The 16,603-nt window shown below is 45.1% G+C and overlaps 1 protein-coding gene across 1 annotated transcript in view; it reads right to left on the bottom strand.

The window, feature by feature from the left end:
- Positions 1-6,151: 6,151 nt before the first annotated feature.
- The window catches only part of mtss1lb (MTSS I-BAR domain containing 2b), a 61,498-nt gene continuing 51,046 nt past the window's right edge, over positions 6,152-16,603 (bottom strand). The window contains exons 12-16 of the mRNA XM_048262613.1: positions 15,842-16,061; positions 14,604-14,678; positions 13,136-13,312; positions 12,645-12,810; positions 6,152-12,278 (exon numbers count right to left, since the gene is read on the bottom strand). Of these exons, the coding sequence (XP_048118570.1) occupies positions 11,470-12,278; positions 12,645-12,810; positions 13,136-13,312; positions 14,604-14,678; positions 15,842-16,061 (1,447 nt within the window). The 3' untranslated portion in view covers positions 6,152-11,469. The remainder of the gene's footprint in view (positions 12,279-12,644; positions 12,811-13,135; positions 13,313-14,603; positions 14,679-15,841; positions 16,062-16,603) is intronic.

The following is a 16,603-nucleotide window of genomic DNA, read 5'->3' on the forward strand; positions in this document are numbered from 1 at the left end:
TCATTAGCTGCAATTAATTAGCGCTGGGCTGCTGTGCGCTTCTGCGCTGCCATGGCAGGGAGGGCGGCCAAGCTGTTTATCAGGAAACAAGAGCAGCCACCCCATGAAAGTGAGGAAACAGATAAACATGAGAGAGGGAGAGGGCAAGATGGATCTGTGGAGAGGGAGAGAGAGAGAGAGAGAGAGAGAGAGAGAGAGAGAGAGAGGCGCAGAGGGAAAAGAATAGAGCGGGAATGAGAAAAGGGAAAGTGACAATGGGCAAGAATGACAAAGACAAAGAGATGGACATAATAGGTATCAGAGGGGACGGAGCCGCTGAGAGGGGGATGAGAGAGATAGATGATGGTGGATGGTGTGGGAGAGGAGATGAGAATGGGAAGAGAGTGAGAGAGAGGAGGCAGTGTGAAAGAGAGCAGAGGTGACAGAGAGAGAGCGGCGTGTCGAGAGCAAAAGGAAAGGAGAGGGGCTCACAGGAGGCGGCAGCGGCTCCAGATGGGAAGGCTTCTGACTGGCAGCCCTGAAGTGGTGACATCTCACCTGTGAGGCTGGACTGTCGACCTGACACTGCCCTAGTTCCCATCACTCCCTGCGCGGTTTACACACACACACACACACACACTGTTTGTTGCTCTCGCGCTCTCAAAAACGTACCCAAATACTGTGGTCTTGAAAAAACATGACAAACACAGCTCTCAGAAGAGGGCAGGCAACACATCAAGGTCTGTCTGTCTGGCAGACGGATGGCACAGCACAGTACATCTGCCAGGTGAATAGGGAAAAAAAAAACTACACTCTCTTTTATGTCCTCTCTCATCCCTCCCTCCCTCTTTTTCTCTCTCTCCACTGTAGAAAGAGGGGACAGGTGTCCTCAGCAAGGCCCTCAGACAATGACACCTGTTTCCCACTGTTCGGATGATCCCTGTTTGGGGATGATGACAGGGAGTGTCAGAGTCTGGTTTACCACGGCAACACACCGGCATCCAAGCTTTCCCCTGAAGCTCTCCTCTGACACCTGGCTGAGAGCCCCTCCTTCCCTTCCCCCCAAACACCTTTCCTCAAGCCCAGCACCAGTCTCCCCTCACTGTCACATGCTCTGTGTGTTCAGTCACCTCGTTAGATTGAACAAAACAAACATCCTCTCCTCCATTACCCCCTTTTCCCTTCCCCTTCATGCTGTATATCATACCATTCTCTCTATCATTATCTGATATAAGCTCTCCGACAGACTGCAAAGACAACCCTTGTTGAGTGAAAGTACACCTGCCTTGAAGCATGGCTCACACACCGCCCTATTAGAGTGGCATCAACTTCTCTGCCATTGCAGAAGACACATTTCGAACGTGTGTTTGACATTTGCTGTCATTTTTCAAAAAGTCAACATTTCAGCTTCTTTGTCACCTTACCAAACTTGTCTCCTAATGTCCATTTCCCTGTCTCTTTAAACTTCCTTTGTCTTTCTGAGTGAGTGCAATGCCATGTCTGCAATGCATAGATTCAACGTTGTCTGCTCCAGGCATATTTCAACATGTCAGACCTATCAGAACGATAATCAAAATGTGTCACTCCTACTCTTGTCCCTGTGTAATTGGAATTCTATTTTATATCATGGGGGAGGGAGGGAGAGAGAGAGATGGTTTATTGGTATTTTCTGAAGTTAAGGAAGAAAACACATCAGTCATGACTTTGAAAGACATGGTGGACAGAAGCTATTTGGCACATTCAAAACGGACAGAGGACTGTCATATAGGACTACATTATAAGCAGATAATTTTTGCAAGCCATTTCCCTGAGAAAATGTTAATTTATCCACCTCTTATCTCCCTACTCTGAATACTGCTCAGTCTCCAGACTATGGTTTTATCAAGAGATCAAAACCCCTCATCTGCTATATTTTTTTTTATTTTTGATGTGTGTCCAAATCAGTCACATCCAGAACATGATTCACTCTAACAATCAGAAACAAATAAATAGTTCCATAGAACCCAATTGTTGTATAAACTGCCTTCTACCCTGAAAATCGTATCTGTGATGGTTCTGGATTTCCGCACAACAAGCCATAAGTAGGCTACGCTACGCTAAACCATTGTAGCCTAGCCTACTTTAGACATGTCCTTGAACCTATTCACCTAAGACAAAATGTTTGCCACTAGAAAACAGTTAGAGTTTAGCCTACTTGATTTCAAACGTTTCCTGGTCAAATGTTGGACTGAACACACGCCGTAGCCTAGGTTAGTAGCAGCTGACTCAGGTTACCTGTTATTACCGGTCAGTGCAGTTCATCTTGTTAAATAAACCAAAATATACATAAACGTGTATGGGGCAGACGTGATAACATTTCTCAACAGCACAAACAAGAATCCGATTCACATTGAGTCCCAGGAGAAAGTTTGTCCTTTGTCTCATGCTAAAATCTAGGTAGGCCTAGGGCTACTTGTTTGAACCAAGGATTTCGGCACTTCAATTCCACGTGACCAGTTGTCGACCAGTCACGTGAATGTCATAGACCGAGAAGGAACATAATGTGATGACCTGGAACACTGATCAGTTATTTTTTTTCCTTCAATGCTGGCTTTTATTTTGCTTGGCTAATTTCACAAGTTTTGTTCCTTACTCATTTATGTCCTATTTCACAAGGTCTAAACTTATTTTTTTTGATAACCTATTTTCAAAATTAGTTTCATGATCTTGATTTGAAAAGTCTGTTACGGAGAATGAGAATTGATTACGGTGAATTACTTTTTACCAAGTGAATTACAGATCCACACAGGTGTTAAATTCCTAGTGTTACAGGAAAGGGATTTACCACCAGCCAGTTAACAACCAAGCAGTTTTACCATTAAAAAAACACCAACAAAGCTACCTTTGTGGGCAAAAAACATTAGGCCTACCAAAAGAGTAGCTTTCGAGCAGGGGGTCAGGATTTGAAGGGTTCGTTTCAGTCACTTAGCATGGCATTTGGCCGCCGACATTTTTGAAAACATGGCGTTACATGGTTGCAACTTCCGGCACCAGTTTTTACAAGTAACTGACTATGACCATACTTTGGCAGATGCATAGCTTTCTTTTACTGTCTATGATGCATAGCAATGTTAGATTTTGGTATTCAAAGATGGAGCTGAAGACAAGTCAATGGTCATGACTGAGGCCCTCACAGCAACCTGAATTGATTAGATTAGATTCCACTTTATTGTCATTGCACAGCAAGCCCAAGTTGTGATTTTTGCTATGCACATGCATATTAGTGCCCTTTTTGATCATGGAAAATTTGAATGACACAAGTATCTCCCATTTAAGGATATCGGCAAGTGTGTTTTTCCCAAAGTAAGAATTTCACTTCACCATGCACCTTCGACAATGAATAGCTCATTACACTTATGTTACTTTTAAACGTAACTGGTATCATTACAAACATTATTCTGTGTCCTAAAAACTGGCATATTTTATGGCATTGTGCCATGTAAGGTCGTTTCATAATTACCTCCATTGTCATGGTGAAAACCAATGGTAGTTAAAATAAATAAAAAGAAAACATGACATTACTGATTGACAAGAGATAGAAAAAACCTACAAGCAACTGATTAAAACAGTATCATTGGTCTTAATGCCTGAGTTGTGGTGTGCCATGCAAGTAAACTTGGCTTGCCAGTACAGAGCAGACCAGACAATCGGGGCACAATTCTATCAAGGGACCAGGCAAAACTGTAGATAAAACAGTATTGGCAATAGAAGATTTAACATCACATACAGTAGGCTATAGGCCTGAAAAAATGATCATCTGGTGAGGACAAAGCGGTATCACAAAACGGCATCACATCAACAATGACATTAACACAAATATCATGATGTGAGAAAAGAGAGAACAACTGAATTTGATTCCATTTTAAACCTTTTGTCCAAAGTGCATCATGGGTCTGCTTGTTAATATAAAGGAACAGTGTACTTTTTTATAGCAGGTAAAGTCGCATTACAGTAATGAGGAAAATTTAGTGTGGACACAAAAATGTTACAATAAATGGAATATTTCCTTTTGTAAAATACCATATATAGACATTTTTACACAACTTTGCATAATCTTCAATTTGTGTAAAAAGGAATCTTCATGAAATTAGAACGAACAATAGAATAATGGAACAAAACACATTTTGATAATGAGAATTCACTGTGATTTATGGTTAAATTGCTATGGCATAGTGTTAAAATGATAATAAAAAAACATCTGTCCCTATAGTTTTCATTACTGTCTTTGTAGAAAATATCGTAGTTACTATTAATACAATATTGTTTTCGGAATAAAAGACCCGGACACTACAGCTACATGAGAATCTAAACTAAGGGAAACTAAGGGACGATGGAATTCAGGTGCTAAATTCAAAGCACAAGAAAACAAAATAATGCAGACTACTCCCTAGGTCCCCATGGCTTTTAAGCTCTCAGTTGTGTCGTTTGAGTAGAGAATGGCGAAAAGGTTCCTTTTCTTGATAACTGCCCAAGTCATCAGTGCATGGTGTGGACAGGAATTTAATTTCACATCTTATTGAACACATCCGCACAGGGGGCAATGGGAGGGAAGGTGATACATCTAAATTTAGAGAGAGTAAATATGTGCAGCGAGCAAGTGAAATGGAAGCAAGCGTGTCATTGACGCACTGACCCGCATAGGCAGACAGTCATCGGACATGACAGGACAGAGCTCACTGGACTTCCACTCATATGCGTAACAAATGGTTCTGATAGGGAATCTGGGTAAATAAGAGGGTCAGCTTGATCACATGCGTAGGCTAGCATGCATATCAAGGAGTGAGGCGGAGCACCTATAGGCCTATAAAATCTTTGATAGGCTAGTCTACTGCATGCAGGTTTTCTGATGTAGGCTACTAATAATATTTTCATTTCTGCAGTAAAGTGTAGTTCTATATAGTGAAATGCAGATTTGTTTATGCCCAGAAGTTTGCATGTCCTGCATATTAACATTTAATATTACTTACAATATAACTTACAATATTAAATTCCTCCAAAACTGAATCTTTACTGACTGAATCTTAATTTTGTTTAGCTTATTTTCATACATTAACTCAATTTTCTTGTGACAAAATCATTTTGACATTTACAGACTGCTCTCTCTCTCTCTCTCTCTCTCTTTACCTCTCACACTCACACACAAATTCCTCAGTGACAGTGTCCTCATCCTTTTGATAGAAATGGCTACAATAATGACATATCAACTTAATTACATTTTCAAGAGTCCTCATAAATGGGCTAGACATGTACCTTGAAATTTTTAATTTGCTGTAAAGGGGCAAAAGAGTATGTGCATTTCATACTTTGAGTCTACATTGAAGGCTTGTGTTCCAGTGAATCTCCTTTTCAAATTAGCTGTGGCCTACTTCCTTTTAATTAAAGTTTCAATTGTGCAAATTAAAGACCGGCTAGGGAAATGATGCAGTGAGAGGATCCTTCACCTAGTCTTTGTGTCTCAGCCACGATAGACATGCCACTTCTAGACATCCCCAGACTTTGTTTTCATGTCTTGTGCAGCCTCTGAGGGATAGTTAATAGACAGAGTGCATAACTAAAAGATTGTCAACAACTCATGTCTTTTTGGTTGGACTCCCATAAATGCAGCATCATCTTGTTCAAAAATATTGAAAATAGAGTGAGCAGGGGTTGCCATCTGTTGAAGTCATATAAATTCCACAACTGGACCTGATTGGTGCGATGTTCACACTTCTTTTCATTCTTTGCATGTCAGGCACAGATCACTCTGCATCGCTAAGCTGAAATTGCCACCTTACAGACAACTGAAAATACATTACATAAAGAGGATGAGGTAGACTGACTGCTAAGCTGGTGTGTTCTCTGTGTCCTGAGGTTCTCTAGTGCCCCCTGCCTTTTGAGAGTGAAATCTTTCAGTGTTAAATTGCATTGCATTAGGGCCGGCATGGTACTATGGTCCTGCCCTTCTCTACTTATTGACTCTTCTAAAGGTTCAGTATCTACTACTGTAGTGTTCCTTGAGTTCTCTCATTTTATGGCAAATGCAGCTATTCAGTGTTTTTCTCCATTTATTCCTCCTGCTTGTGTTGTTGCTTTCAAGTCTTCTGTTTTTATTTGAAAATCAAACAATCAAGCAATAAATCAGGCACATCCCACGCACAGTTTAAGTACAACTTTTATTAATACTGGAATCATCACAGTGCGTTTTGTTACATTAGCAGTGACTAAAGTTAACAAAATTAAAAGGATAAATATTACAAAAAGGAAAATTTGTCATCAGCAACAGAGGCAACTTTGCCTTTGAAAATAAGAACACAATAAATTAAAGAGAAAGTAGAAGAGAGAAAGAAGATAGACAGAGACAACAGCACCTGTAGCGTTACTTGACTCCATTCGAGGGAGGGGATTTGTACAAAAAATAACATTAAAAAAAACAAAACAAACGCACACATCATATCTCTTCACGATAAGGAGAATTAAGAGTGCTGTGACAATGCTGGCAAAGTCAAGTTTAGAGATGCATTGTTTTTGAGTTTGCACGGGATACATAACTTAGTTAATCAGCCTGTGTTGTATTGACATGGTAGAAGTCAGAGATAGACCAAACTGATAAAGACATTCTCTTTAGATACCATGATAACTATTTTGCGGCAGTCGCCCCTGGCTCAACTACTTGGCCAGAGGGAGGACAGGGTAAAGAGGTTGGGAAGGAGAGCATGGGCAATGGATGACATGGCCTGACGCAGCCTTGTGTTACGATGTACATTAGTTTAATGGCCTTTACTATCGAAGAACAGAGAAACAGCCCGTAAGTTTGGGCCGTGGAGGTGAAAAAGGAGAATAGTGGTTTGATTATGGAAGCAGGGATGCAAAGGGTTTTTGCCAGGACTGGATCTGCAGGCAAACAAAAAATATAAAGTGTAATATTTGCAAGGCCAATACGTGTCAGCTCAGCCCACACCTGAGCTTCCTTTGTGGGTGTGTTGACACAAAAATATTTCTCCACTTTCCTGGAGGAAATGAAGGTGCATGCCAAGTATACCAAGAGTACATGTTTCCGAGGATCACAGTAGATGTGGTTATGTGCGGTGCTATATGCACACACATGTCTGCAATTTCAAGGCATTGCATTGTGAGCTGTGGTAATGGCCAGACACAACCCAGGGCACAGTAAGGCTAATGGAGACCTTCAGGGACTCCGAACATGGGAAGGGCACTGAGGCTGTGAAGCACAACTTTCTCTGCCTCCATCTCCACAACCAAAATGGGCTTGACCATCACATCGTAGAGGTGTCTTAAGGGGCAGAATGGGAGGGGGGCCACTCAGTGATTTAGGGCCAGTGGTCAACAACCTTCAACATGTTGAATAAAATTAGGCTTCATCTTCTTTTGTTCAGTCTAAATAATAGCGTATGTGATCTGTGGTACCCAGGCTGAAGTGAGTTACAGTAAGACTGAATCAGAAAGGCTTCCTTGGAGATTGTGGAATATGTATCTTAAGCAGCAGCCTCCTACCATTCAGACAAATTCACACGTACAGGAATAGCAAACAGAGCTCTGTTGTCAGCACTACATGAGACAAATGACAGTAATTAAACATAGTGGAACACCAGTGAGTTAAGATGAGTTGTCTTAGACCGAATGGACTTTTATATACAGAACTCTTGCTTAGTTGGAGACACAGTAGAACATGGCAAAGGTTCAATTCCAAAGGCAGAAGAAAATGTTAGCGCTTTCAAATTCAAGATCACAGAAGACAGAGAGAGTAAGTGAGTGAGAGAGAGAGAGAGGCAGAGAAATAAAGACACCTTTTGTCAAATCGACCAAAAGGCAAGGTTTCAGTGAGTGTGCTGGAGGCCATGCTGTGGAAGCGAAGAGGGGGGCTGTATTGTCAGCAGTATCGAGCGCCTCCGACTCGGCAGGGGAGCAGCTGTCTCCCTGGCGCATTGGCTTCTGCCGTGGCCCTCCTGTTGCTGCCCCGGTGCTGAAGCTAAAGTGACGCTGCGCGACCTGTGGCTTCCCTTCACGCAGAGAGCTCAGCCTCCCTCAAAGAAGTCACACCATATACCTCATGGATAAGTAACTACAATTTCTGCTCGAGGAGGATTAACACGTCCATAGTGTGAGATTGTTAGCCAGAGTTGTTGTCAGCCTTGACATGCCAGTCAGCTATGCTAGAAGTGGCTTTTCACCCTTGGCAGACTGTCAAGGTGAAACCCCTCTCTGAGTTGGGTGTGTGGTTGTTCAGGTATTGAAGCAGTTCTGGACTTTGGCGCTTGACAAGAGGGGTAGAAAATGGAGGATGAAGAGGAAACTGAATAGGAACGTGTGAGAACACGCAATGTGGCTGAATGGCGAACCGTGGTGAAATAGAGAGAGAGAGAGAGAGAGAGAGAGAGAGAGAGAGAGAGAGAGAGAGAGAGAGTAAGAAGGGAAAGTGAGTCAATCTATAGATAAGGGAGCCTATGTGTGTGTGTTTGCATTGGCGTTTGGAGACTTGGCACAGTGGTGACCATAAGAATTTGTTCTGGTCATTGAAAAGCAAACAAGCAAGAGGAAAATCATAGGAGAGAGAGCTGGCATACACTAGTTCCTGTCATCTTGGAGCTGCTGCCAGTTCTTTCTCTCTGTCAAGTTCCTGTCTTTACAGTCTATCACTGGCAATCTTAATTATCATAATTAAGTAGCTTTAGCAGCTAGTCTTGGGCAAATCATATCTGTTAGTCGGCAGGTAATGTCTCGCTCGTTCTTGCCTTTCTCTCTCTTTGTATCTTAATGACTTTATGGAGCATCTTTAATGGACACAAACTGTTTCAACAATTCAAGAATAAAAAAGAAATTGAGATTATAACTTGATACGCAGCACACTAAGAAACAGTATACAAGTACTGGATATTTTACTGTTGGATATGTATTCTTTTCTTGTAAATTCAACTAAAAACATTGCCATATTGCTCTCATATCCTGTACACTTGACGTTTGCCTTTTTCCTCAGTACTGCTAGACAATATTTGTGTGAAACATATGTTTCTGTTTTGTTTTAGCAATGCAACTAGTACAATTAGTGTTCACCTTCTTAAACAGTATATGTATGTATATATGTATATATATACAGAGTCATGACCTGTGCTTTCCGGAAAGTTCTCTGGGACTCTCTGGTGATCCAGCAACTTGCGGCTGGGCAGGGTCACTGGGGCCAACACTGGTGATCTGCTGGTCCCTCCCACTCCCCATCGCCTGTCATTCCTCCATCCCTCCATCTGTCTTCCGTCTCCCAAATCCCCTCCAATCAGCACTCACTAACTACAGTGACAGGGAGAATGCTCTTGCACACATTTTTTACTCTCTTCCATTTGAGAAGCATGTCCTCCTTTTCTGTATTTTCTTTCTTTTTAATTGTTTTACTTACTTTTCTTTAATAAGCTACAGGCATTCCTAAAACAGAGTGCTCTATTTATGTAAAATAAATTATTAAAAAATTGAGAGCAATAAAATGACAACAGAAGAAATCAACTTAGTATTAGGTGTCAATTCATATGCAGAACTGTAGTGGTGACTGGGGGTTTCAACAGTGTGCGCAGGGTGCTTTCGGGAGGAGAGTGCATACAGAAAGTTGGTTGGACACCTAAAAACTGACAGAACTAAGTTTTTTAGTCCTGCCCTACATCAAAAGCCAAAGTCGTTGTTTTTTTTCTCTGTCCAAGATTCAAATCAAACAGCTAGTCCTTTTCTCTCATGAAAGCAACAACACACCATTTTATCCTGTACTGTTTGTTTTCACATTAGGGACTTGTTTAGGCATAATATGTAGGCTATATTGCGGAGTGATTGCTTCTTAAATTCACTTCACCTTCCAAGGGCAGTGGAATGCTTTAATAAAAACATGGATGGCTACTCTATTCCATTCACATCACTTTCTCATCCTTTCATCTTTCTCCTTTTTCTCTCGCTCTGCTGTCACCTTGAAGTGATCATTTCTCTGGGTCACAGAGTTACACCTCTGGTCTTCTGCATGACTACCTGTCTCATCCCCACGTCCTTCATGAGCCTTCAACACTACCTGGGGTTTCTTTGTTTGAGGCTTTCAACAGGTAATGAATACATACCCGATTAAGTAAAACTAATTTCTTCAGGATACAAAAATATGCCTACGTAACCCCCTTCCATCTTGTATAACTTTTCTTCTGTTTCACTTCCTCGTCCTGTCTTTGTTCTTCCTTTCTTTCCATCCTTCCTTCTTCCCTTCCTTACATTCTAATCCCCAGTACAGGGCGCTCTGCTGCCTTCCCCTCCCTAATGCAACTCACACAATGGGACCACAGTGACACCTAGTGGCCACAATGAATTCACCTTCAAAGTGCTAAAGTTTATTTTTTCTTTTTTTCTCAGTAATATATTAGTCAGGGGGTGGATAAAGTCCACACTCTTTTATGTGAGCCTGAAGACTGCCTGAAACACAGAACTAAAGAAAGATCTATGGCTAAGATACACACTGATCTTAAATGTCCACCTGCCCACTGGACAAAAAGCAAAGGACCCATTTATTGCTCCATTTCATATTGGCATTTTCACTCTGGTTCTACAAAATATACGCCTGGTATAAACTCACTAAAACCTTTAAAGTGGGAACATAAAGAGGTTACGCAACAGAGACTACAGAGGATGACAAACATCAGTAAAGGAAAGCTGTCCCTCTGTTCCAGCACCCACTCTCCCCCAAAAGACCCCTCCCACCAACCCGCCCCCCCCTACAAAGCCACCAGCTGACCTGCAGCAGAGCCCCCTGCACCCCTCCAGCCAAGACTGACAGACACTCAAACCAATCACAGACAACAGCTAAGGGCTAAGTTACCACGGTGTGTGCCAGTGGGGTGACGCAGAGCCTCAGAGGTGGACTTTGATAGGAGGGAGGGTGGGACCTGGGAGCAGGTGAGACGAGGTTTCACAAGCAAGCCCCGAAAGCAACCTCCATCTACTGGCTCTCAACACCCTGCAGTAGCCCTCCATGTCTCTACATAGAGGGTGAGGGGGTGGCACTGGGGGTATTGGCATTGGCAGAGTGTGTGTGTATGTAGGTTTGTGTTTCTGTTTGTGTGTGTGTGTGTGTCTGTGTGTGTAAGGGTGGTTAATTTGGCAGGAAGAGCAGGTTCCTCGGTCTCTCAACAGTCCCAGCGTCCAGCTCCAGTACGAGTCTCCCCCTAGTGGTGATGGTGTTAATAAGACAAACATGCGTCCAGACACGCTAAAGTTACGGAGGCATCAACCTCTCAATACGGCATTATTTACTTCATTAATTATCATTACGTTTTTTTTTGTTATTATTTATTTACTCTAACGACTCTTTTTTTATTATTATTATTTTTAAGCCTCTTTTCGTATGTCATTCTCTACACAGTCAGAGGGTATTGGGGTTGGCGGGGGAGTCCATGTAGTTGGTGGCTTTCCCCTTCTTCCCGCCCCTTTAGGTGTAGACCATCACAAAATCCTGGGCGCTGACCTGTCGTTTGAGACGGTCTTGCGGAGCCGGACGCCGCGCCGGATGGTCACCAGCATGTCCTCGCCGTCGCGTGACCTGGACTGGTGCTGGCCGGTGGGGCCGGGCGGCGGGTCGTCGGGCAGCGAGGGGAAGGGGAACTGGCCCTCGCCCAGGGCATGGGCGCTGGCCACCAGCTCGCCGATCTTCTCCACCAGGCTGTGGCGGTTGGCGGCGAGCAGCTGGTCCTCCTCGTGGTGGCCGGCGTGGCCGTACACGCTCATCTCCACGCCGCCGCTGGCCCAGGCCGTGTTGGGCAGACTCAGGCGCTTGGGCGAGGCCTTGACGTACTCCAGCGCGCCGGCCGTGGCGTCGTCCGCCGCGAAGAACACACACTCCTCGCTGCCCACGCGCACCGGCGGGCCTGGGTAGCCGCCGCCGCCGCCCCCGACCCCACTGCCTGGCGAGTCCGGCACAGTGGGCGTCTTCACGGGCACGATCGGTGGCCGGATGGGGATGGGCCCAGCGCTGGACAGGGTGCGGCGCACGCCAGGCTTGGTGGAGGGCGTGCGGCGGATGGTGGCAGTGCCCGGGGTGCCCACGCCGCCCCCTCCACCTCCCCCTGACGGCCCCCCCTGGGCGCCCGCCCCGCTGGGCAGGCCGGCCGTGCTGGCGGGTCGCTTGGTCTGGATCATGCGCCGGTAGTTCTGGGCGATGTTGCTGTGGCGCGGGATGGTGGAGGACTTGTCAAAGTCAGCCTGGCCATCTGCCTCGGTGTCGCCGTTCACAGAGTAGCAGTCGTAATCGGACCCTGGGGAACCGAGAGGGACAGAGAGAACATCAACACCTAACCCGCCACCTTACAGCATTAGAATGACTCGGTAATTAATAAAATGGAGGCCATGGGATTTGCACTGAATATCTACTACATCAATTCTTTTATCACTTCATTAGTGCTTAATGTGTTTCTTAGAAGAGTCATATAAGGATTTAATATGTGTGATATTCTGACAGTGTCAAGCAGGGTGATAGTTTATGCTTATCATAATGAGGCATATAAATGAGGCAGATGTGTGGAGATTAAATGTTCATTGCGGCTCATGCCTGGTTTGGCCGCTGGTGTGGTGTGCAGAGTGATGAGAGGGGACAGGGGGTGGGGGGGCTGCTGTGCGGCTACCTTGTGAGGGGATGGTGTCCTCGGAGCAGGAGGGGGTGGTGGTCTGGGTGCTGTAGCCGCTGGAGTACTGCAGGGAGTCGCGGCTGCTCTTCTGGCCCTCCATGCTCAGGCCACGCGTCAGGACCATGGCCAGGTCACTCGCTGCGGGGGACACTTCATCCCCATGCTGCAGCCATGGCAGAGGGGTTTCAATTGAATATAAACACATACACATACACACATTCTCTGTCTCATACACACACACACACACACACACACACACACACACACACACACACACACAGAAACAGAAACATATACACACACCTGCAGACTCAGACTCATAGAAACAGATACACACACAAACATATACGCACCACAAAAATGGAACACACTTATTCAACATGCCAATCAAGAAACCATCACAACTCCATACTGTTACCAATTAAAAGACACATCAAACCACATTAAACACACATTAAACCTATTATTAACAGCTGGTGACTGGTCACCTTGGCAGCGATGGAGGCCGGGTGCATCCTGTGCCGCTGCGGGTCCTCTGGGTGCATGCCGGCGTAGCCCTGTGGGCCGGCAGCCACCTCCGCCTCCCTGGGCCGGTCCACGGGCTCCTTCCTCCTCTGAAGCGTGGTGGCTAGAGGCTGCTCACAGGCCCCTTGCTTGGACCAGTCCTGGAGAGGCGGAGGTGATTATTTGCAAGGCAAGGCAAAAATCTCAGCTGCTCCTCCTCTCCCTCAGAGAGAGAGGAGAGGAGAAAGAGAGAGAGAGAGAGAGAGAGAGAGAGAGAGAGGACTCGTCCACAATCCAGCAGTTTGAGAATCCTTCCCAGAGGGCACACCGGAGTAGAGGTGGGGTAGCTCAGAGGGGGTAGGTCACACGTGCACAATTTGGACCCTGTTGCCAATTGGTGAATGAGTGGTTTTGCATTTCAGTGCACTCAAAATGGGCAAACATGCCACCCGTGGCCTGCTCAGTTTAGTAAATCTCTCTGAGATTTCAGACTAAACACAGGCTGTGATGCAAGCAACAGAAAAAGGCATAGTGGTTAGGGAGCAAAGTAATGAAGTTATGAATGAGTTAAGCAGGTGGTAAAATGAACACGGGGCATTGGTAAATAAGCATTAATCATAGGAAGTGCCAAAAACCCAAACCCAAACCAAAGAAGGAGAAGAAAGGCTCAAACCAAACCAAAACTGCAAAGAAAAAGTGCTTGATGACAACAAACCTTCCAGCAAGGAACCTTTGATGTGGGAGAGGAGGTGTTGGATCCGGGGGAGCGGTTATAGGGTGGGGACGCAGGAAGTATGACAGAGAAAGGCCTGATGGAGCCAGTGTGAGAGAGAGCAGGGCGGAAGGTAGCGAAGGACGAGCCAAACTGCGGAACGGAGAGACAAGATGGGTCAGAGAGGGCCGTCAGCTCTGCCCCTCCCACAGGGGCGGTCTCTGGCAAGTGGCCACTGGTGAACGGACACACACGCTGACAGTGACAGGAAGAGGTCAGAGGAAGGAGAGCAAGGATGACAAGAGCAGCTGAGAAGCAGCCAGGTCACCAGAGCTGAGAGCCTACCCACAAATCACCTGTGACATAGACAGGTGGAGCCATGTAATACCCCGTCCTGCCATTCAGGCCCATCTCTGACTAACACCGAATACCACCACAACTCAAACAACATTCACATTGCCAACATGTATGCATGCCTGCAGATACATACATGAATATTGCACACAATCACATTTCCCTTGCATAACATAAAGGAGTTTCTTACAAACAGTACAGATAACAGTAAACAGTACACTCATTCTTAGACAATTATAATATATGTTTTGAGAAATACAGTGTGGAGGGCAACATGCAACATGACAACCTTATCGTACAAATACATGATGGTATTGATAAATACAAATGTGTGTAGTATGTGTACTGTTGCTGTATTTGTGCGTCTGTGTGTGGTCAAACCTTACCGTTGTAGGTGAGCTGCACTCACTCACTGACTGGCAGGTCTCTGATGCCTCTGAGGATGCCGAACTTGAAGATTTCTACAGGACCAGAATGGACACATATATGTACTCATGCTGAGCCTTCCTTTGACCTGTTACTGGCTAGGAAATCCACCAATGTTGAGTTAAATTTAATCTGATAAATCAATAGACTCGTGTAACATTTGCACACAAGTAAAGACGCTGTAAACTACAGAAAATTGTGTCATTAATGACGCAGACAAATAAAATGAATGAATATAATTATTCAGTATATTAAATTAGACTTCAAAATAATGGGAAAATGTCTGGTAGACTCTGCTCTCTAATGTTGTCTGCCGCTTGTGCTTTGCTCAGCGCAGCAGCAGACCAGTGAACCCCTCTTTAGCCAGATACATGAGCTAATTAGTGAAAACACCTGTGCATATAAGTGTATAAAAAAAATCTACAGCATAAAGCAGATTTTTCACAATGTTTGTAGTCACACTCAACTCTTAAGGAGAGGATGTATGCTGAATAGGGAACTCATCACATTATTAACACCCCTGTTTGGGACTGCCCAGAAAAAAACTCCACAACTCAGTAACTTCACAGTAGTAGTTCACAGTCTACAGTCTACAGGCTCTATGCACATCATTCACTTATACTGGCAGATGAACTTCCTGTCTACGCTGTACACAGTAGGCTATGACAGAAAATGACAGATTACTGGTATAGTACAGTATATAGTAGGGCAGGCTATTGCTAGTTAAGCAAAATAGCTAAAGTTATCTTACCAGTTCAGTAACATCAGTTGCTTGGTTAAGATGCAACATATTCACGTTAGCTATTTACCCTCGTCATAGTTTTTAATGGAGCTGGCCATGTACATTTTAAACCCTTTTCCCGTTTGCTGGAGGCACACAACATTTTCACAAGTCTGTCTACAGTACTTTACTGTGAGATGAGGTAGGTATTGAAGACAATAACTATAAAAAGAGCCATATCTGTCAATGTCTGAATGTAACCAGGAAGTTGATCTGCCAGTATAAGCTAATCCAAAATGGAGTCGTGCATAGAGTGCATAGTTTTCTAGTTTTCTATCTACCTACCTTTTCTAACCTAAGGTGTTTCCAAACAAATCTCTGTTTCTGTTTTACAGTGCCTTTAAAGTGATATACCATGTGACTGTGTGACTTCAGCATCAGTGGACCCCCCCACCCCTGGGCGTCCCCATGCCTTACTTGGCTAGTTATGTCCGAGGGCATGGGCGAGGGAGGCTTGGAGTAGACGTTGGCGTCCTGCGAGATGAACCCAGAGTCATGTGAGGAGACGCTGCTGAGGCGGTGGGCTCCCCCTGGTGGTGGCTGCGCCAGGCTGCGGTAGCGACAGGATGAACTGGGTGAGTGAGTCTGCGAGCCTCCGGACGAGCGAGAGGCGCTACTGTGGGCGCTGTTCACGCTGCTGTGAGGGGGGAAGGGGGAGGGGGTGAGGGGAGGGACACACAGGTGACAGGGCCAGGGGGGGAGGTGTGTGTGTGTGTGGGGGCCAGGGAGTGATGGGTAAATGGAAGGTGATGTTGATGGCATAACAGAGATGCCAGAGGTGGAGTTGAATGGGGTGTTGATGATAGGTCAAGGGGGTAGTGGGTGGATCAAATGATAATTGACATAATGATGATGATGATGATGATGATGATGAAGGTGGTGGTAGTGGATATGGACAGGATGTAAGCCACACCGTTGGATAGAGCAGAGATAGAGGACGGCAGTGTGGCAGTAGTGTGGGAGGCAGATGGCAGATGGCGTAAGTGAGGGGTGAGGAAGGTTGTGTGAGGAGGTCATGAGCAGAGCCGCGGAGACAGCACAGAGGAGCAGCAGGAGCACGGTTACAGCAGCAGGTCAGTTGGTTTAGAACCCCAGGAGGAGAGAGCAGAGGAGGTGAGGAGGAGGTGGGAGTGAGGAGCAGAGGAGGAGGAGACACCGGTTAGTAGAGGAGAGAAGATC

The sequence above is a fragment of the Alosa alosa genome, chromosome 14, assembly GCF_017589495.1.
Source record: "Alosa alosa isolate M-15738 ecotype Scorff River chromosome 14, AALO_Geno_1.1, whole genome shotgun sequence".
Classification (NCBI taxonomy): Eukaryota; Metazoa; Chordata; class Actinopteri; order Clupeiformes; family Clupeidae; genus Alosa; species Alosa alosa.